This window comes from Mastomys coucha, unplaced genomic scaffold (assembly GCF_008632895.1).
Source record: "Mastomys coucha isolate ucsf_1 unplaced genomic scaffold, UCSF_Mcou_1 pScaffold3, whole genome shotgun sequence".
Lineage (NCBI taxonomy): Eukaryota > Metazoa > Chordata > Mammalia > Rodentia > Muridae > Mastomys > Mastomys coucha.
The window spans coordinates 45,051,311-45,069,374 of NW_022196909.1; the positions used below are offsets into that span (position 1 = coordinate 45,051,311).

Here is an 18,064-nt window from a genome sequence, read left to right on the forward strand (position 1 = left end):
CTGAAGGATGCTGTAGAATAGATGACATATTTCTTCTCATCATAATAGTCAGGACAGTGGGGATTTAAATGGCTTATTCCTTCAAAATCTGAGTGTGTAGGCCAGTGGTAACGTATTTGCTTTGCCTACCACATGTAAAGCTCTGGGCCCCGATCTCCAGCACCATAAAGCTAAACAAGAAATCCCTTTATTTTCTTTCGTGGTCATTGAAATCTGTCATTTCTAGGACACTCTATTTCTAAGACTATCATGAAAGCCAGATTTCAATAATATCCTTTGAGGAAGGAACTTTTCTGTGTTCAGTGATGATATTTGAGAAGCCCTGCCATCATTCCATGGCTATTTGATGCTATTGGATTTTAAGTAATCTGCAACCTGCTGACGGTTGTCACTTAGAAACCTTGCTAGTGTTTTTTCTTCTGCTACATCATCAGATTCTTGAGCCTCTATCCTGCGCCTCTGTATCATGATTACTCTCCCATCAGCACACGGCTGCTTTACAAAGGGATTTGGGTTTGCTGTTCTTTTGAGAAAGGTCACACTGTGTAGCTTTGTCTAGCCTGGAACTCACTATAGCTTAGACCAGGTTGGCCTTGAACTCATAGAAATTCCCTTGCCTTGGCTGAGATTAAAGGCATCACTACCACACCCAGCCCACAAAAAGGATTTTTGACAAAGAAAACACTGCCTAATTGTGATTGGTTTGAGCCAGATCTTAAGTACCAAGTTTCACACTCTGTACCAATTGGACAGTTTCTGTCCTTGATTCCTTAGGGATGATCTATATTATTTTAAGAAAAAATTTTCAAGTAAATATTATTTGAATTTTAACAATTTCTAAATGTTTTTAACTTCCTGTGTTCAGATGCTGTGTTCAATTACCTTTTGTCTCCTCACAGTTATTCCTTTAGTTTGCAAATATTTTCATACATTTGGTACCCTGTCCTGGGCAGTGCACTGGCTGCTTTGAAAGGGACCTGAGCAGCACACAGGCTCTGCCTGAGTGTCCAGTAAAGGTGAACGGTTAGCAGGTTCATGGCACACTGCAGTGCACAGAGGAGAAACAAAGCCTTCTTGGAACGAGTAGCCGTGGAACACGGTGCATAAAGTAGATGCGTGGCTTCATAGAAAAAGTTACAGTTTACTCAGAGTAAAGTGAGAAGGCATCCCAAGAGCAGAAGCTCTGGGTATGAGGCACAGACATCTAACGCACTCTGGGAAAACATCCATGATTTTAAATGCCGGGCATAAGTAGAAGTAGTTAGTAATAGTGCCAGAAAACTAAACAAAGACACATTGAAAATGTGGTCCAGCAGTCCAGTAATCCAAAGGAACGTTAACCCCAAATCACTAGTCTTCGCCTTTGTAGTGTGTGCCCTTGTGTGCGACTGTGCTGTGTCTGTTAAATTTACAATTTAGGCCACTGAGTCTCATTGCTGAGGCTGCAGCTGTGTCGTGTGACACCCCAGCCATAAAGTTATTTTGGTTGCTACTTCATACCTGTCATTTTGCTGCTATTAGGAATCATAATATAAATATCTGTGTTCTCCAATGGCCTTAGTTGACCCCTGTGACAAGGTCATTCGACCCCCAGAGGGGTCACGACCCATAGGTTGAGAACTGCTGGTTGAGGCTGATGGTTTCCGAGCTGACGTATATATTAGGCGGTCTGCCTCGTTTGGGTTGAATCACACTGTAAGAATAGCATGCGTGCATTTCTAAAGTTCCCCAACTGAGTCTGACCCTGATCTGACTTAGGAACCACTCATCCACACCCTGTATGTATGCTTAGGGAGGGAGGTCCATGGGGCACGCAAGGGACCCTCCACTAAGCCAAGACAGGAGCACAGTTGTGTCCCCACCGCACAGCAGGAAGCAGCTCCACCTCTCTGCCCCACTCCTCCTCCTGCAGCATTTACAGTTCCTCAGGTCACCTCTGCTAGTCTCTGAAACATTCTCTTCTGCTCCCTGCCCTCACCCTGCCTTCCACCCTGCTGTTCTCCCTAGACTGCATACATGCTGTTCTCCTGCCTTGATCTTTCCTTCCCCAACTCCTTTTACCTCTTCCTTCTCATCTCTTGGTCCTCAGCAGCCACATCTAGGAAGCTTTTCCGGTCGTCTCTATCTGGGTGAGGTGCCATTGCCATGTGCCACCACGCGGCCATGTGCCACCACGCTGCTAGTGTAGACCTCACACACTCTTTATTAATTGGTATTGAAGTTTTGACTACATTAAAACAGTAGCCCTTTTAGGAGTTGACTTGTTCCCATTCAGTTCCTTATCTAGTGTCTAAAAGGGTTCAGTATATGATAGTTACCCAATAAAAATGCTAAGCACGCTGAGAAGTGTGCCCCCACACACATTTTTGAGTACTTACAGTATGCCTCCCCTCTTAACATTTACTATGTGCCTGGTTCCTGTAAATTCCCTTAAATGAGATGCCATTACTCTCCCCTCTACAGTTAACAGGCTTCCAAACGGCCAATGAATAAGCAAGATGTGAGTGGTTCATTCAGGTGTCTTTATGAAAGTGACAGTTCCCCCTCAGTCTGAACTGAGGGACTTCTTTGATTGAGGCTGTAAGAGAAGGAGACATATAAGATTAAGTTTGTTGTTAATTGCTAGTGTTACCTTGGCCTATGGAGACTGTCTAGATAACACTTTAAAAGATGGGACCTTCTGTAGTTTAGCTGTTGGCTTTCTTGTCTGATGCTTACAGTCTTCCTGGTCTTCCAGTGCAGATCCAGGCTCAGCGGTTTACTCAGTTTGAGAGTTAGAAGGGGTCAAATTATTAGCAGATTTCCCCTCAGCTGCCACGCCCATCTTCCCTTCCTACTTGTGAGCCCAGAGGTTGAGCCCCGTTCCTGAGAAACTTGCCTTACATCTGCCTCCCTGATAATAAGCAGTGAAGTGGCCTGATGCTGGCCAGAGCAGGGGAGGGCAGTGCAAGCCAGAGTGGTCTGCATGCAGAACTGTCCAGCCCCGGGCAACCGAGTGTTCTCTGGCTCCATCCTTCTAAGATTGAGCGGTGAAGTTATTCGGGGAGGCCTTGTTTCCCTGCACACTGAGACAAGCTTTATTTTCAGTCTCTGCCATGGTCATTTTGGCTCAGCTCTGTGGGCTCCATGACTTGTGCTTCTGACAGGGACTCTAGCAAAGAAGCTGAGCTCAGTCAGCACAGACTGGGTGCCTGCTGCAAGTCAGGCATAAGGGCGCCTTTTAACATTACCGCCCCCGTGTGTGACCGTGTGTGATCCAGGCGAGAAGCGGCCATGGGGCAGGAGTGAGTGGGCCTGAAAGATGGAGGTGCACAGTGGAATGTCAGTCAGCTTCAGCGCCTCCAGAGTGGGGATGGCTGCTGATGGCTGCTGGTGGCTGCTGGTTGCCTGCGTGTACTTGGTTTCCTGAGATGTGAGACTTGATGTGCTCAAACCAGACAGTCCTGACATGAGGGCGGTGACCGTTATTGTTAACTGTATTGTACTGGACTGGACAGAGGCAACAAGAAATTGAAGACATTGTGTCTGACCTTACTCCTGTCTAACTCACTCTGGCCCAGGAGAACAGACCAGCCCGTGTAAGGCTTTCCTTGGGCTTCCTGAACTAGTAGTAAAAACAGTCCTGATGAACTCTCCCTGGGTTTGCATCCAGGCATCTAGTATCTGGTATCCCACCAGGAGCTATTAGATCTTTGTGTCTCTACCCCAGCGTCTGCCTCCTGCCCCTGCAGCTGCTAGGTAGGTGCAATGATTAAAGAGGGTATGAATGTGTGCCTCCGCCTCCTTGGGCACTTACTTCCCATGGCTCTGCTTAGATGCAGCTGGCTGAGCTGGTGTATTTGAGAGCATCCAGAGGACCACAGCTCAGTCTATCAGGTCCCGTGCAGCAGCTGTTATCTGAGGCAGCAGCAGCAAAGGAAGGGTGCGTGGCGGATACGCAGGAAGGATACCAGACAGGTCTCTGCTCCAGAGGGTTGAAGTCAGAGGGGTGTGTGTGTGTGTGTGTGTGTGTGTGTGTGTGTAGCTGGTGATTGTGCTGGAGAGAGGGAAGGGGAGGAGATGGTGTTTTCCACAGTTATCAAGATAAACACAGCAGCCAGGGCCGTCTGTGCAGCTGTGTCAGTGTGACGATGAGCTGAATTACTTTATCTTTACCCAGTGGGAATTAACACATCCCCCTTTCTACTGGGGGAGAAAGACTGCAGCTAACAAAACTAGTCAGTCATTTGAATCTTCCTGCAGAAGGGTGATAATTTATAGGACTGTCTGGACGGCTTCTTGTTCGGACATTTAATTAGTGAAAATAACGGCCTAGAAGACAAAATGGCTCTTGGCTGAGACAAACATTTGAGGACCTGGTAGGAGGAGTGGGGCTTGGAGGCCGTGAGAGGCAGCTGGAAGGGAAAGGTGTGATTTTGAGACAAGGAGTAGAATTGTAGCCCTAAGGCTCAAGTAGAGATGGAAATGGTCCTGCCTACAAGTTTTCAAGTGGCTACAGAAACTTGAAGGCTACAGGTCTCAGACTCCCAAAAGGCCCTAGAAGTCCTTGCTGGAACCCCAAATATCCAAAGAGATGGGCATTCCCTTATGACAAGGCTTTAGTGGCAGTCACACTGAAAACACACATCAGATCTCACACCCTTCAGAACAGAACCCCAGCAAAACACAAGCAAGGCTGTGTAGACATGAACCCTAATTATATGGACAAGAACAAGCTGTGAAGCCCATGAACAAGTGCTTAATGACTTAAAAGGCTCAGGAAAATAGAGTCCAATGCTGTGGCGCCCTCAGAAAGGCACGAGGCCCCTGCCCAGCGCTGACAGTGCATCAGGCAGGAGAGGGCTGAAGTGAGGAGCACTGGTGACCACGTGTCAGGAACAGACGTGAGCCATAGACACTCCTCCACTGCATACAGCCTGACCATTTTCCCCAGCTTAACTGATGAGAGCACAATAAGGGCATGGTAAGCCAGGTAGGGCACAGTAGAGAAGGGCAACTGATCATTTGTCGAGACAGACCCCTGCATTGTCAAAACCCTAACACACGCACATGCGTGCACACACGTGCATATATACATGCACATGCAAAAGTAGTTTGGGGTCCAGTTTTATCACTCTCTTCTAAAATACTAGCATCTAGGTCCTCATCCTTCCTCCCTGCAGGGAGTTGAAGATCTCTGCCTAGATGACCTGGCCAGCCCACGGCCGGGTGAGCTCTCGCCACAGTTTGCCTGTTTGTTGTTTGTTGTTTGCTTGTTTTGGTTTGGCTTGTCTAAGACAAATTTTCTGTGTAGCCCTGGCTGCCCTGGAACTCACTCTGTAGAACTGGCTAGCCTCGAACTCAGAGATGTATCTGCTTCTGCCTCCCTGGTGACAGTTGCCTCTGTAGGGAGCATTAAAGTGGCGCTGAAGCCCTGTCCCACTGTCCTCTGTCCCACTGTCCCCTGTCCCACTGTCCCCTGTCCCACTGTCCCCTGTCCCACTGTCCCCTCAGATTCCCTGGTATGTGCCTAATGAGACATCAGAAAACTGGTAAAATATAATGCTCAACACAAACAGGGAAAAGTATATAGAAACACTCAAACTTCAAAAAAGCCATCGCCATCTTTAGACAGATTAACAAACAGGAGCAGTTTTATACCAAGAATGCCGAGAGGGAACAGTTAGAGAACAGGAAGTGTTAGAGAGTTGATGTATTAAAAACAGAATCAGAACATCAGCAAGCAGCCTAGATACTGAGGTTGAGGAACTCTCCCAGAAAGACGACCAACTGATGAAAAGATGGCCGAAGGGAAGGCAGAAACGTACAGGTCAAGGTTCTCAGGCTCTCCTAAGGTTCTGGTAATCCCAACTTCAAATGTCGTTGAGAAAAGTCCCAGGGGAAGAAGTCAAGACTAACAATTGAAATTTTACCCAGAGTGCAATATGTGGATTTTCCAGATTGCAAAACCCATCCCCAGGCTTGTCTTCATGTTATTTCTGAGAATGTATGTAATCCACGTGCTTCTAGAGCAGGCTGTGGTCAGATAGTACAATGGCCATTCGGTACCAAGGCCGTTGACTGACAAAACAATACTCAGAGCTCTCAGGGAAAACCGTTGGTAGTTTAAAGGCCCACACCAGATACAATGGCAGCCAATCAGGAAGGTGTACTAGAAGGTGGCTCATCTCCCAGGTGTACTAGAGGTAACTGCGCATCTCCCAGGACCCATTCCCCAGGAAGTTTCTGGAAGGTGTACTCCACCAAAGTCACAGAAGAGAGTAGGAGAGACAAAAGCAGCTGTGGCTGGGCTGGGGGTTAGAGGGCCAGGCTGGGCTGGGGGTTAGAGGGCCAGGCTGGGCTGGGGGTTAGAGGGCCAGGCTGGGCTGGGGGTTAGAGGGCCAGGCTGGGCTGGGCCTGGCCAGGGGGCCTGGAACATAGCTTGAACGGGAGAAAAATTACTACATCTCCTTGATGTGTGAGAATGTTTTGAGAGCAGCGCATCAGCTTGAGCGAGGGCTACTGGAAGAAAGGGTTTATGTGGGGTTCCTTAGAAAATTAAGCAAAGCAAAAGACCCTTGAGCCATGGTCCCTTGGTGGCACATGCCTGTCACCCTAAGATCAGGTACACAGATTCCTTCGTGTTTGAGACCAGCCTGAGCTATGCAAAACCCTGTCCCAAACAAAGAAAAATCAACCTTATCTCATTTCTAACTAGGAAGACCTGTGCAGGAATTAGATGTGAATAACATTTACATAATCATAATGTAAACAGTAAGCATTGATCCAGCCGAAGGTACGATCTACTTTGGGGGATGGGAATGGTACAGTTGGAGAGGGAGAAGCTAAATCCTTGTCTGCTGCGGTAGCATTGGGGTCGATAAAGCCTAAAACCAGAAGATCAAGAAATAGCCTCAGAAGCCCTTTGATTATAGATGCAAGATAAATCCTAAAATAATGAATTAAAGCAGATAACAGAGCTTCCTCTGGGAAGGGGAGGAAATGGAGCATAGGGCATTTGTCATAGCAAGCTTACAGGCGATTTAACTTTTAACTAGGTGCACATAGAATATTACTTTTAAAATTAAAGAGGAACTAACAGTAAAGGCATCTTTGGCTTGTTTGAGTACAGAGGCCAAGGACTAGACGGGCAGCAGGGGCTCCTGGAGACAGGAGAGACTCTGCCCGTCAGTGAGAGCAAAGCCCTCTTTATTAGAGCACATGCTACTCTGTGTGCGCAGTATAACCCCTCCCCCATTTGTAAACCAAGGATAGGACTTGGTGGTCTCTCTGCCCACTGTCCTAGCACTAATGCTATACCAGGAGAGGCCAGAGTAGGAATCTTCAAGGTTGGGCTCTAAAGACATTTTGGGGAGGAAAACAATCCTTGCTAAACTGTCCCACCTTTCAAGCAGTTTACTAATCTACAAGAGATGTAGATGATAGACAAATGTCCATTAAACTTCAGCACCATAGGTGTGGACCAGCAAAGAAAGGCCTTAGCTCCTGCTGCAGGCAGCCCTACAATGCCGCTTGGAGCATCTTCTCGTCTGTAGCTTGCTTGCGCTCAAAGACCTGAATATGGCATTGAAATTAGTGTAGAAATCTGCCTTGCTGTTTGGAGACTGGAGGGCAAGCTTATGGCAGACTCGGTCACACACTAGACTTCAGCATCCCTGAGGGCGCACTGTGTGTCACTGTGGTTCGTCCTTGTGTGTTTCCTGTAATTGTTGGCATTTCCTGTCTGTAGCAGTGAATGTTCTCATTTTCTCCAGTATTGTTTTTATTTACTTCCCTATTCTGTCTCTTGTTGAGAGCTGTGCATAATTAGAGTGCTACTTGAATTGCATGCCAGCTGAATGGCTGGCTCGCTTCCCGTTGCTCCTCCCACTTCCTTCTCCATTCTGAGTCAGGTATAGGATTTCTCAAGGACAAAAGGAAGTTCCCTGAAGTATTCTGTGACTATTGGTGACTCCAGGGATGTTAGGTGGCAGATGTGGACTTTGGGGGTTGAGCTTGGTTTCTCAATACATTTTGCTTAGTGTTCTGAGGATCTGCTGCCCAAACACAGGTTTCTGTAGGTAGGTGTAAAAAACACAGGCTTTGGGGTTACGGGTTAGCAATTCTGAAGATAAGACTGTTGGCATGATATTGAATGTGTTTACATGTGAAATACACATATGATAACATGCTTAAACATGTCACAGGTGGCTGTGTGTCGGTATGGACTGTGAATAGCTCTATGTGTGGTGTATTTGGAGTTGTTAGCTTAGATTTAAATTCCAGTGCTGGCTTCTCAGCACAGTGGAGTAGAGGCTGGTGTCGTCGGTCCCTGCACTCTGTGGCCCTCTAGTTTCCGACACTCTGAGACTGTCGCCATGGCATTTCTTCAGGTAGCCAGTGTGTTTGCCTTCTTAGGAATCCTAAGTGTTTCTTTGGAGAGCAAGGCGTTTCTCATTTAAACTTTTCACAGCTAGCATATAACTATACAAACTAATGATCTTGTGAAGTTTCTCTTGCTTTTGAGACTTGGTGTCACTCGGCAGCCCAGGCTGGCCTTGAACTGTAGCAGTTGTGACCCCTCTGCCTTCTGGATGCTGGGGTGGCAGCCATGAGCCACTTTACCTAAGCATTGTGATTTATTCATGCATGCACAGAGCACGTCTCTGTCAGACCATGACCTAATTCTTTCTCTTCCCGTTTCCCCCTCTTCCCTTCCCACTTACTCACCTGTTCTAAAGGAAGAAGGCAAGGGGGCAAAGTCTGTCGTAGAGTTTTGTTGCAGTGAATGGCCCTTGCCATCCTAGTTAAGGGAAAAGAAATATTTTGCCCACCATGATCCATGCCCCCACAAAGCAGATGTTTTAAAGGTCACAGTCGCAAAATGAGTTTTTATGGATTCATAAGGAATCTAAGAGATTTCATTTCCTTTTGCTTCTTCCTCCAGTGTAAACTTCCCGTAGACCCATTTGTCTGCCTTGGAGGACGGGCCTGTTGGGTGAACTGGGATGCGAAATGCAACTGTGGCCAAGATAAAGCGAGGCCGTCTCTTCCCTGCTCCCAGCGTCTTAGGCTAGGGGAAAAGTTAATGAAAAAATGCAAATGTTGAACTTTGGTAATTTCATCCTATTTGTTGAGATATACTCTGTGTGGTTGCAAATGTTTTACTGAGTAATAAAATTGGTGCTTTGTACCCATTAACAGCCCACGGAGAGCAAGGGTGGCTCACTCGCGCTTGCTGCTGCCTTCTCTACATTTTCCCTCCTCTTTTCCTTTTTTATTTGTTTCTCAGATTTAATTTTCACTTTATATATCTCTACTTCCTCCTTATAATCCTTGAAATGTTACAATCTGAAGAAAAGCAAACTTAACCACGAAGTACGGGTTTAGTTCAATGAAATTCAGATCGGTTCCTCTGTCTAGGTTGTAAGAATGAAATTCAGATCGGTTCCTCTGTCTGCGTTGTAAGAAGCCTGTATGCTTGAGTTTCCTCTTTTGTCCTGCTGAGGATCTGTAGCCCATGTTCTAGAGCCGAGCTCACGTAGAGCCGAGCTCACGTAGAGCCTAGCTCACGTAGATAGGGCCTAGCTCACGTAGAGCCGAGCTCACGTAGATAGGGCCTAGCTCACGTAGATAGGGCCTAGCTCACGTAGAGCCGAGCTCACGTAGAGCCGAGCTCACGTAGAGCCGAGCTCACGTAGATAGGGCCTAGCTCACGTAGAGCCGAGCTCACGTAGAGCCGAGCTCACGTAGAGCCGAGCTCATGTAGAGCCTAGCTCACATGTCTTTCTGTTGGACAGAGCTATCATGCCCTCCCTTTTGACCCAGCTTGTGTTCTGCCGGACAATGGTTTCATAACTGTTTGGAAAGTGTTAGGAAAGCATGTTTATATGTAAGGTTCTATGGTATGTACTTTATTTTCTAAACAATGGGTAATTACTTGATTTTTAAAATTTGTTATGTTTCTTGACTTTAAATGTAAGTTCCATCGGAGGGGTTTATTTGTATTATCCAGACTAGGAGTAGCAGGCACGTGACAAGTGCTCAGTAGTACTGTTTGCACAGGCTACTGATCTCTGGGTGCGGGGCCAAGTAGAACCATGTGTACTTTGTGGTGGGCTGTCAGTAGGACTTTGAAAGCCAAGCTCTGAGAGTCCCTGTGTGACGCTGAAGCTGCCATATGTGAGTAGGTAGTGAGTGCTCTCCCCTCTCTCCCATGCTCCTCCAGTGTGGAGCCTAAGACAACTGAAGACCTAGCAGCTCATCCTCAGGTCCATCCCCTCAGAGCTGCACAGAGCTTCTGTTCTTTCCTGTGGCTTAGCATAAATGTCTTCTGCTCAAGATTTAGGTCCTGTCTCTATGCGCCTCCCTCACGGGGCTTAGTCTAATTTCTTGTACCTGGTGGGTGGATCTTGATTAATGACAGATTGACTCAGGACACCTGTAAGAGCTTAAATGCGGATGAACAACAATATGAACTAACAAGTACCCTCAGAACTCCAAGGGACTAAACCACCAACCGAAGAGTACACATGGTGGAACTCATGGCTCCAGCAGCATATGTATAGCAGAGGATGGCCAAGTCGGTCATCAGTGGAAGGAGAGGCCCTTGGTCCTGTGAAGGTTCTATGCTCCAGTGTAGGGGAAAGCCAGGCCAGGAAGTGGGAAAGGGTGGGTTGGTAAGCATGGGGAGGGGGGAGGGAACAGGGTGTTTTGGGTTTTTTTTCTTGTTTTTTTATTTTCTTTTCTTTTTTTTTTTCTTTTTTTTTTTGGAGGGGAAACTGGGAAAGGAGATATCATATGACATGTAAATAAAGAAAATATCTAAGGAAAAAAAAAGAGCTTAAATGCAGAAGCAGAACATTGAAATGAACTAAATAAACTTTACACATTATATAATTTTATATGATTTATATAAACAGTACAATTAGTTCAGGGCATAATAATTCCAAGTACGGTTTTATAAGTTGAAGGCACATGGCAGCGTGCCTAACGGCTCTGCATGTTTGGGAGACAGGGAAAAATTCCTGTTGGACATTGACTTGTGCGTCTTGTAACACCGTCAGATACTTGCTTCCCTCCGTGTGGGGCTCCATGTGGGGCGCCTTTCTACTTAGGGAGCTCCGGGTTATGATGTCACCACTTTTACCCATCCTCTCTGCTCCTTGCTCTCTCTGGCATCAATTTTTTCAGTAAAACAAGATGGCTTCTTGTTTTGTTTGCCCTTCACGTTGAGTGTCTGGGAAGCAGGTGCATGATTACTCCCTCTGCAGGGCCCAAGGCCAGATAGCAAGGGGCCTGGTTGCTCTCTGAGCTGGTAGCCTCTGCTTAGGCTAACTGCACACAGTGTTTAACCTTTCCATAATTCTCCCCCTCCGAGTGTGCACCGCTGCGGGGGCTTCGCCAGTGTTGGCAGAGGAGAACGTACAGCAACACAGACCAGCCAGCGGGAAGGCTTCTAGCCATTACAAATCTTTTCTGTGGCAGCATGCTTTTTCTAGAAGCTTTTTGTCATTCTGGCAGCAAACTGTTCTCCACTAGCTGCCTTAGCAACAAGACCCAAAGTCCCTCCCCTTCTAGCTCATGGTCTGTTGTTAAGAGCACAGACCTTACGCCCAGCACTGGAGGGGGAAACCATCGGTAACTGCAGGATTTAGCTGTTCTTGGACTGGGAGGACCATGTGCTTTGTCAGGCGGAAGAAGGGAAAGGTTGAAGGGATGCCTTGGGAGTGACCAAACCCCAGGGCACCCCAGGCCTCTAGTGAGAGTAGCAATTCGTTCTTGTCAGGGGTGTGTCCCTATCCACAGCAAAGAACAGGACTTCTCCTCAGAGTTCTCCAAGGCCACTTGGAAGAAGACAGACAATTACAGATCCCTCCTTAGAAATGCACATGGCTTTAACCATGTGCTTAGTGTCTGTTTATGTCAATAGTGTAAAGCCCAATTTGAAAATACTTTGTTTATCAGCGATTAAAATTCTATTGAACTCTAGATTCACTTGATTCCTTCAGAGCTTACTTAAATAGTCCTAACAAATTAAATTTTACCCCATAATAGAACATGCTTAGTACAGAGCACCATGTAACTGAGATGTAAGGGTAAGGGATTAGCTCCAACTCAGGCAGCTCGGAGTCCAGTGAACTAGAGACTAGGCAGTTAAGGTAGGAATGTACGGTATGTACGGTCCACTGATTTTCTCTTTTCTTTAGTATAGTAAGATGCTTGACTCTCCGTGTTAGCGGTGAGAAATTAGCTCTGGAAGCATTCTGACAGGAATGATGGACAGACGAAGGGTGAGAATATGTGCCTTTCCATAACAGCAGATGATGCCATCAAGTCACTGAGGCCTCTGTAAGGAAATGGCAGGTTCTTAATGAGTTCATCTGAACCTTCAGTTGGACTGAGTGGTACATCACAGCACCATAAGGAGTCTGCCTGGGTTCCTTTCTCTTTCTTTACCAAAGCGGGGAGTTTCGGAAACGGGTGGAGGCGTGAAGCCCACGGCAAGCCAGTGGCCTCTGAGACAGGCCCAGAAAAGGCTTGTTGTTAAAGACTGGGCGATCAAGGTAGGAGATGCCATAGAGTCAGATGTGCATTCTTAATTTTTTTTCCCTTTGGTTTTTCAAGACAGGGTTTCTCTGTGTAGCCCTGGCTGTCCTGGAACTCACTCTGTAGACCAGGCTGGCCTCGAACTCAGAACTCAGAAATCTGCCTGCCTCTGCCTCCCAAATGCTGGGATTAAAGGCCTGTGCCACCACTGCCCAGCACAAGTTGACAATATTGTTCTTGGTATACAGTGTACGGAGACGTACGTTCACACCTGCATTCTCTTACCCTCCTCCTGCCTCCCTGATCTCCTCTTCCCATCTAGTCCCATCCTTTTCTTCCCTTGCTTCCTCCTGGGGGGCGGGCCCGGGGGTGCAGGCAGTCACAGCTTCTGCATCTTCTCCGTTGCCCCATCCGCATGCTATTAAGTCCGTGCCCTGCTGTGCTACTCCCTACCCTCTGGCTCCCACAGTCCTTTGCCATCTTCTTCCATGTGGTTCTCTGGGACAGGGAGGAGGTGACATCAATGTCCCATTTGGGACCAAGTGCTCAGCAGTCACTTACCCTCAGCACTTTAGCCATCACCCATCGCTGTGGCAGGCTTCTCCCAGGAGTGCTGCACTGATGGCAGTGTACGTGCTGGGAAGACAGTTCTATCACATGTCCTTTTGGTGACACGTAAGTGGTGAGTGCCTATAGCCTACCCTTGCTACTCTGAGGGTTCTTTTCCTACCGTTTATCCCTCCCACTCCCGGGTTTACCCCTGTCACTAGATAGGAGAAAAAGAATAGATGGGGGAGAGAGAGAAATAGAGACCCCTGAATCTAATTTCTTTCCTTTGGGCATGACTACTAACGATGCTCAGCCACCCCCTACCCCACCCAACAATGACCAATAGCCCCTACCCCACCTCTCGGGGTCCTAACATTTATACACCATCTGAAAAGTTACAGAATTCCAAACACCACACAGTCACAGAAACGATCTGCAGCTGGCGAAACCATGCCTCTGTGAGAGCACAAGGCGAATCATGGTCAGCTGCTGTGGACATCCCCACACCTGGGATCATGGCAGCTGCTGTGGACATCCGCACACCTGGGATCATGGTCAGCTGCTGTGGTCATCCCCACACCTGGGATCATGGTCAGCTGCTGTGGTCATCCCCACACCTGGGATTAAATGAAAAGCACATTCTTAGAGTATTTCTGTGTTTTTAGAAGAAACCAAAATTCCAGAATTCTCACTACAGATTCTCCCCGCCCCCCGCCCCCGTGACTCCTGTGACCTCCTTAGCCCCAGGCTTTTGAACAGGTCCACAGTGCAAGGCATATATCCCCTCCCCCAGAATGGACTTTCGATCTGACCAGGAAACAATCAGTTAACCCAGAACCTCATGTCACTATTGTACCAGTAGCCATGTCTTCCCAGGCAGTTTGCTATTGTAGCATGAAGGGTCTACAGCCGGATGTGATTGTTGAAGGCTTTTCCTCTCCAATGGCCTGCATAGCACCTTCCAGGACATCGGATGCCAGCTAGTGCAGAGAGAGCTGCCTGCCGAGTTCCAGCGCTATTTCCTGGTGTTTGTGTCCAGATCGCGTGGTGTCTTCAGCAGTGTCTAGTTCTGGTGGGCAGTCAGGAGCAGTGGTAACTGCCTTTATTGCTTTGGTAGCCTCTGGGCTTTGGTTACCTGGCCAGCAACTCGTAGGGAGGTATCCTGCACCTGACGGCAGAATTCGGCTTTGCAAACCTATGATGTGGGATGTATTGTTGACCTTTCTTAAAAGAGGGAGAAGCAAAGGTTAACAGATTTTTAATCGTCTCTTTTTCTCTCAAGCGACTCATCTGATCCCACGGTGGCTGCATTGCTCGGAAACTCTTCGGTGCTTTCCACTTTTAGTAGGCTGTCCTGAACATTTAACTTTATCTTAGTAAAGAAGACAGGATCCCTTTCACCCAGTCTCATAGCTCTGAAGAACTTCGTTACTGAAACATCTTGTTCTGAACTGTGTTCAAGGCCTAGGCTTTGTCAGCCACTCGAAGACAGTGAACACAGAGAGAGCAGGGAAGTGTCAGAGAGAGCCCTGTTCACTGAGACCTGTGTGCGTGGCGTTTATCTTCTTCAGAACCGGCCAGTCTGCCGCCCATTCTGTGTCTTCCATGCACGGGTTAAGTACTAATTACCTTCAGACAGAGCTGCTGCGTTGAGGACCTCAGAGAACAGAGTGGAGCTCTCCACCTCCTGGTGCTCCTCCTCACTGCACACGGATGACGCCCTTGCGGTCCCTGCCCTTGTTACTAGGTGACATGAGTGACTGTGCCACAGAGACAGTGCTGAAGGGGAAAGAGCAAATCCAAAGCTTTGCTCGCTCGCTATCCAGGGATCCTTGTGGCAGAAGAGTGATACCCACTTCCCTTGCTTGGGCATTAGCATCATTTTGTTTCACTTTTCAAAGAAAGTTAAAAAACAAAACATAAAAATGGACTGGGTCCCAACCCTTTCTCTTGGGTTTTCAGTTGCTGCTTCTCACCTGCCCTGGGCTTCTCCGTTCTCAGCTCAGGAAGGAAATGAGCCTGTGATCAGGGAAGGCGCTTGCATGCATTCTCAGTCGTTGCTTAAGGGTCTCTAAGTAAGACAGGCTTCTGAATTTTTGTGGAGGGCTCCGGGCTGTCAGCAGCCATTGAAGCCTGGCTGTTTGTTGTAGCCAGGGGCTGTTCAGTGCAGGGGAGGAGGGCATTGGTTTCTTGCTTATGTTTTTTCATTTCTTAAAGTGTGGGCTTGGGCAAGGGCACCAAGCACTGCTGTAAGTTATGTTGAAATTGTTCAGGCCTAGAAAGCGAGAGGGGTTAGGGTGACAGGGCTCACGGGCACGCTGTGTGGTCAGCGAGTGACGTACAGTGATGAATGGCTGGCGTGACCTCAGGATCATGGGCGGAGATAATGCTGTCTTCATTTATGCGGGGCTTTGACCTGGAAACATTTCTCTGTGTTCTTCTTATCTATTATTTTGTTTATTGTCACAAACACTGTCATTAAAGTTGTAAAATGTGCTCCACCACAACCGTTTGTCTTCAGTCGCTTTTAACTGTGGGGCGAGGGAAGGAAAACTTGTCTAATTCTGTCTGCTCCCGCCTGGTAAAATGACTAGGAAATGACTATCATCTGAACTTGAAAGCTTGGTTCCATGTTTAAAAAGGACAGGCAGGACCTGCTCAGCGTCTGCGTAGGCACAGGAAGGGGAGAGGCCAGGCATCACCGGGGAGAGCTGGCGCTTCCTTGGTACCTTGTCCTTGAGAGTAGGGCCTGATCACGCTGTACCAAAGTGCCCGCTCTAAGGTTGCAGATGGCAGCACTTGGGCCACGTTGGGCACATGCGGTTGAATGTGCAATGCTAGCTAAGTTCCTGTGGTTACAGGAAATGACCAAAATTAGATTCAGGCCAAGGCGCCAGGTTCATTTCAGTACACCCCTCCCCTTCCAGAAAGCACCCAGGAGACCTCACTGACAACAGTAAAAGACAACCCAAATCTACTGCTCAGACCATTGTGACGTTACTTTAAATGAACTCCCTGGCAAAACCAAAACCCAATCAACTGCGTCCTCTCTGTCTGCACTGTGCTGAGGAAAGCCAGGAAGGCTTCCTTGTGCCCGCAGGGTCCTGGCAGGAGGAGCAGTCGCTGGGTCTCAGCATGGGGAGGATGGCATCTCCCTGCAGTAAGTCTAAGCACTCAGAGTAGCTAGTCCAGGTGATGTCATCAGAATGGATTCTGAAGATGAGTGATCGGCTCATGTCAAGGAGCAGATGGCTAAACGAGCTGCGTAGGGAAGGCTGGGAGAAACGGAGGAGGATGGGCCATAATGCAAAACCCCCAAATATAGTCCCCTTAACTGAACGTTTCAAATAGTCTTCTACATTCTCCAGTTAATTTGGAGTGATGGGAAATGGTACAAGATTATGGAATTAGTGAAGAGCGATTAACATGGAAGTCAAATTATATCATCTAAATCGAAGGTTCTACATGCAGAGGGGAGCATATTACTAAAACCTTGCCTGGACTGTCATTTCCTAATTGAAATCTGTTCTCTCATATGCCCCCTGTCCCTCAGAGTGCATAGCTCAGAACTTGGAAGAGCATCCGTAGTTAATCTAGTTATTTTTCATGGCCTTCCCTCTTGAATTCTAGTAAGATAGTGTAGGGCACATTCCCTTTGGAAATTGTGCGACACTCAGAAGTGTGAGTTTGCGTCTTCATTAACCTGTGAACCGTCAGTCCTTGCAGAGCTAAGGGGGCAGGTCGCTCCAAGGTTTAATGCTTGTTTATGGCAGATAAAGTCTCTAGGGAAATGGACAGGGTGAACAGGCCAAGACACTCCAGACCTGCCCGCTGAAACTGCACACGGTGTGCAGATGGCAGAGCTGTGGGGCCTAGGGGGAGGCTGCAGAGCGGGCTGGGTCCTCTCTACAGGGAAGGTCCCCCAGTAGTCAGGTGGAGGGGGCTGGCCTAAGTCTGTAGGCTTAACTTTCCAGTTGGGACTGGGAGTGATACTAAAAGAAAAGATGCCCACAGTGCTTTTCAGCCGTTTCTGTGCATGTTTCCTTTGGACAGGGAAGCAGTATTGATTGCGTGCATTTGTCTGCAATGGATGGAAGGTCTTGGAGCTGAAAGCATTTGATTTTGCCTGCAGTTTTGCACATGTACCCAGACAGCCTCCTAGCCGTGAGACAAGGCAGAGGGTGGTTGTTACTCTCCAGATGTCTCCTGGGTTGACATTTGTTCTGACATCCAGGGGATGAACTGAATAGTCCCTGGCGTGATTCCTAGGGCCATCCCATCCGAGGTTTGCTTAATTCCCTGTGAAACGGCATGGCCGTGAGCCGGCCAAGGAGGCTGACTTGAGGGTTTTCTAGGTCCCATTCACTGTGTCTGGCTCCGGGTGCCTTCCTCCCCTGCCTCCCCGGCTGTGCCAGAGCTCCTTCCAACAGCTGTGCTCTCTTCTCACCCTCAGGTATATCCGAATAGTTGGGACTCACAACACAGTGAACAAGATTTTCCACATTGTGGCTTTCGAATGCATGTTTACAAACAAAGCCTTCACCCTGGAGAAAGGCCTGATAGGTAAGTGTTACAATGACCTTCTTGCATATTTACTTAGACACTTTTTAGTAGTTCCTATTAAGCAGCTCTGATTAAGAACTTTGGCTGATTTTTGAACGCCATATGGCTGAGTGACAGAGAGAATACTGTTAGTTTGTAGAAGAATTCAAAATAATAAGCTCAGTAAACTTAAGGAAACAAATATGAATATTATGCTATAGCTAAGCATTGGAATCATTTTGGGAATTGCTCTGATCTGCAGATAGGCAGATCTCTTGCTAAGCAGCCGAAGGCTTTCATATCCAAGGCTCGTCTATATTTAACGGTAGGTAGGGCTGGGGAGGACGACTGTCTGATATTGATCAGATAGCCTTCCAAAGCTTTGATTTGATATGAATGGGATGTGTAGCTGTGGGAATGTTTTCATGGACCTGCCAGGCCAGGG

General features: G+C 47.6%; 1 protein-coding gene across 3 annotated transcripts in view; it reads left to right on the forward strand.

The window, feature by feature from the left end:
* Positions 1–18,064, forward strand: part of Btbd9 (BTB domain containing 9) — a 364,895-nt gene that overhangs the window by 227,205 nt on the left and 119,626 nt on the right. For all 3 annotated transcript variants that reach the window (XR_004112166.1, XM_031346710.1, XM_031346712.1), the window contains exon 7: positions 17,531–17,640. Coding sequence is in view for 2 of the 3 variants with exons in the window: in XM_031346710.1 (XP_031202570.1) it covers positions 17,531–17,640 (110 nt within the window). In the remaining variant the exon portion in view is untranslated. The remainder of the gene's footprint in view (positions 1–17,530; positions 17,641–18,064) is intronic.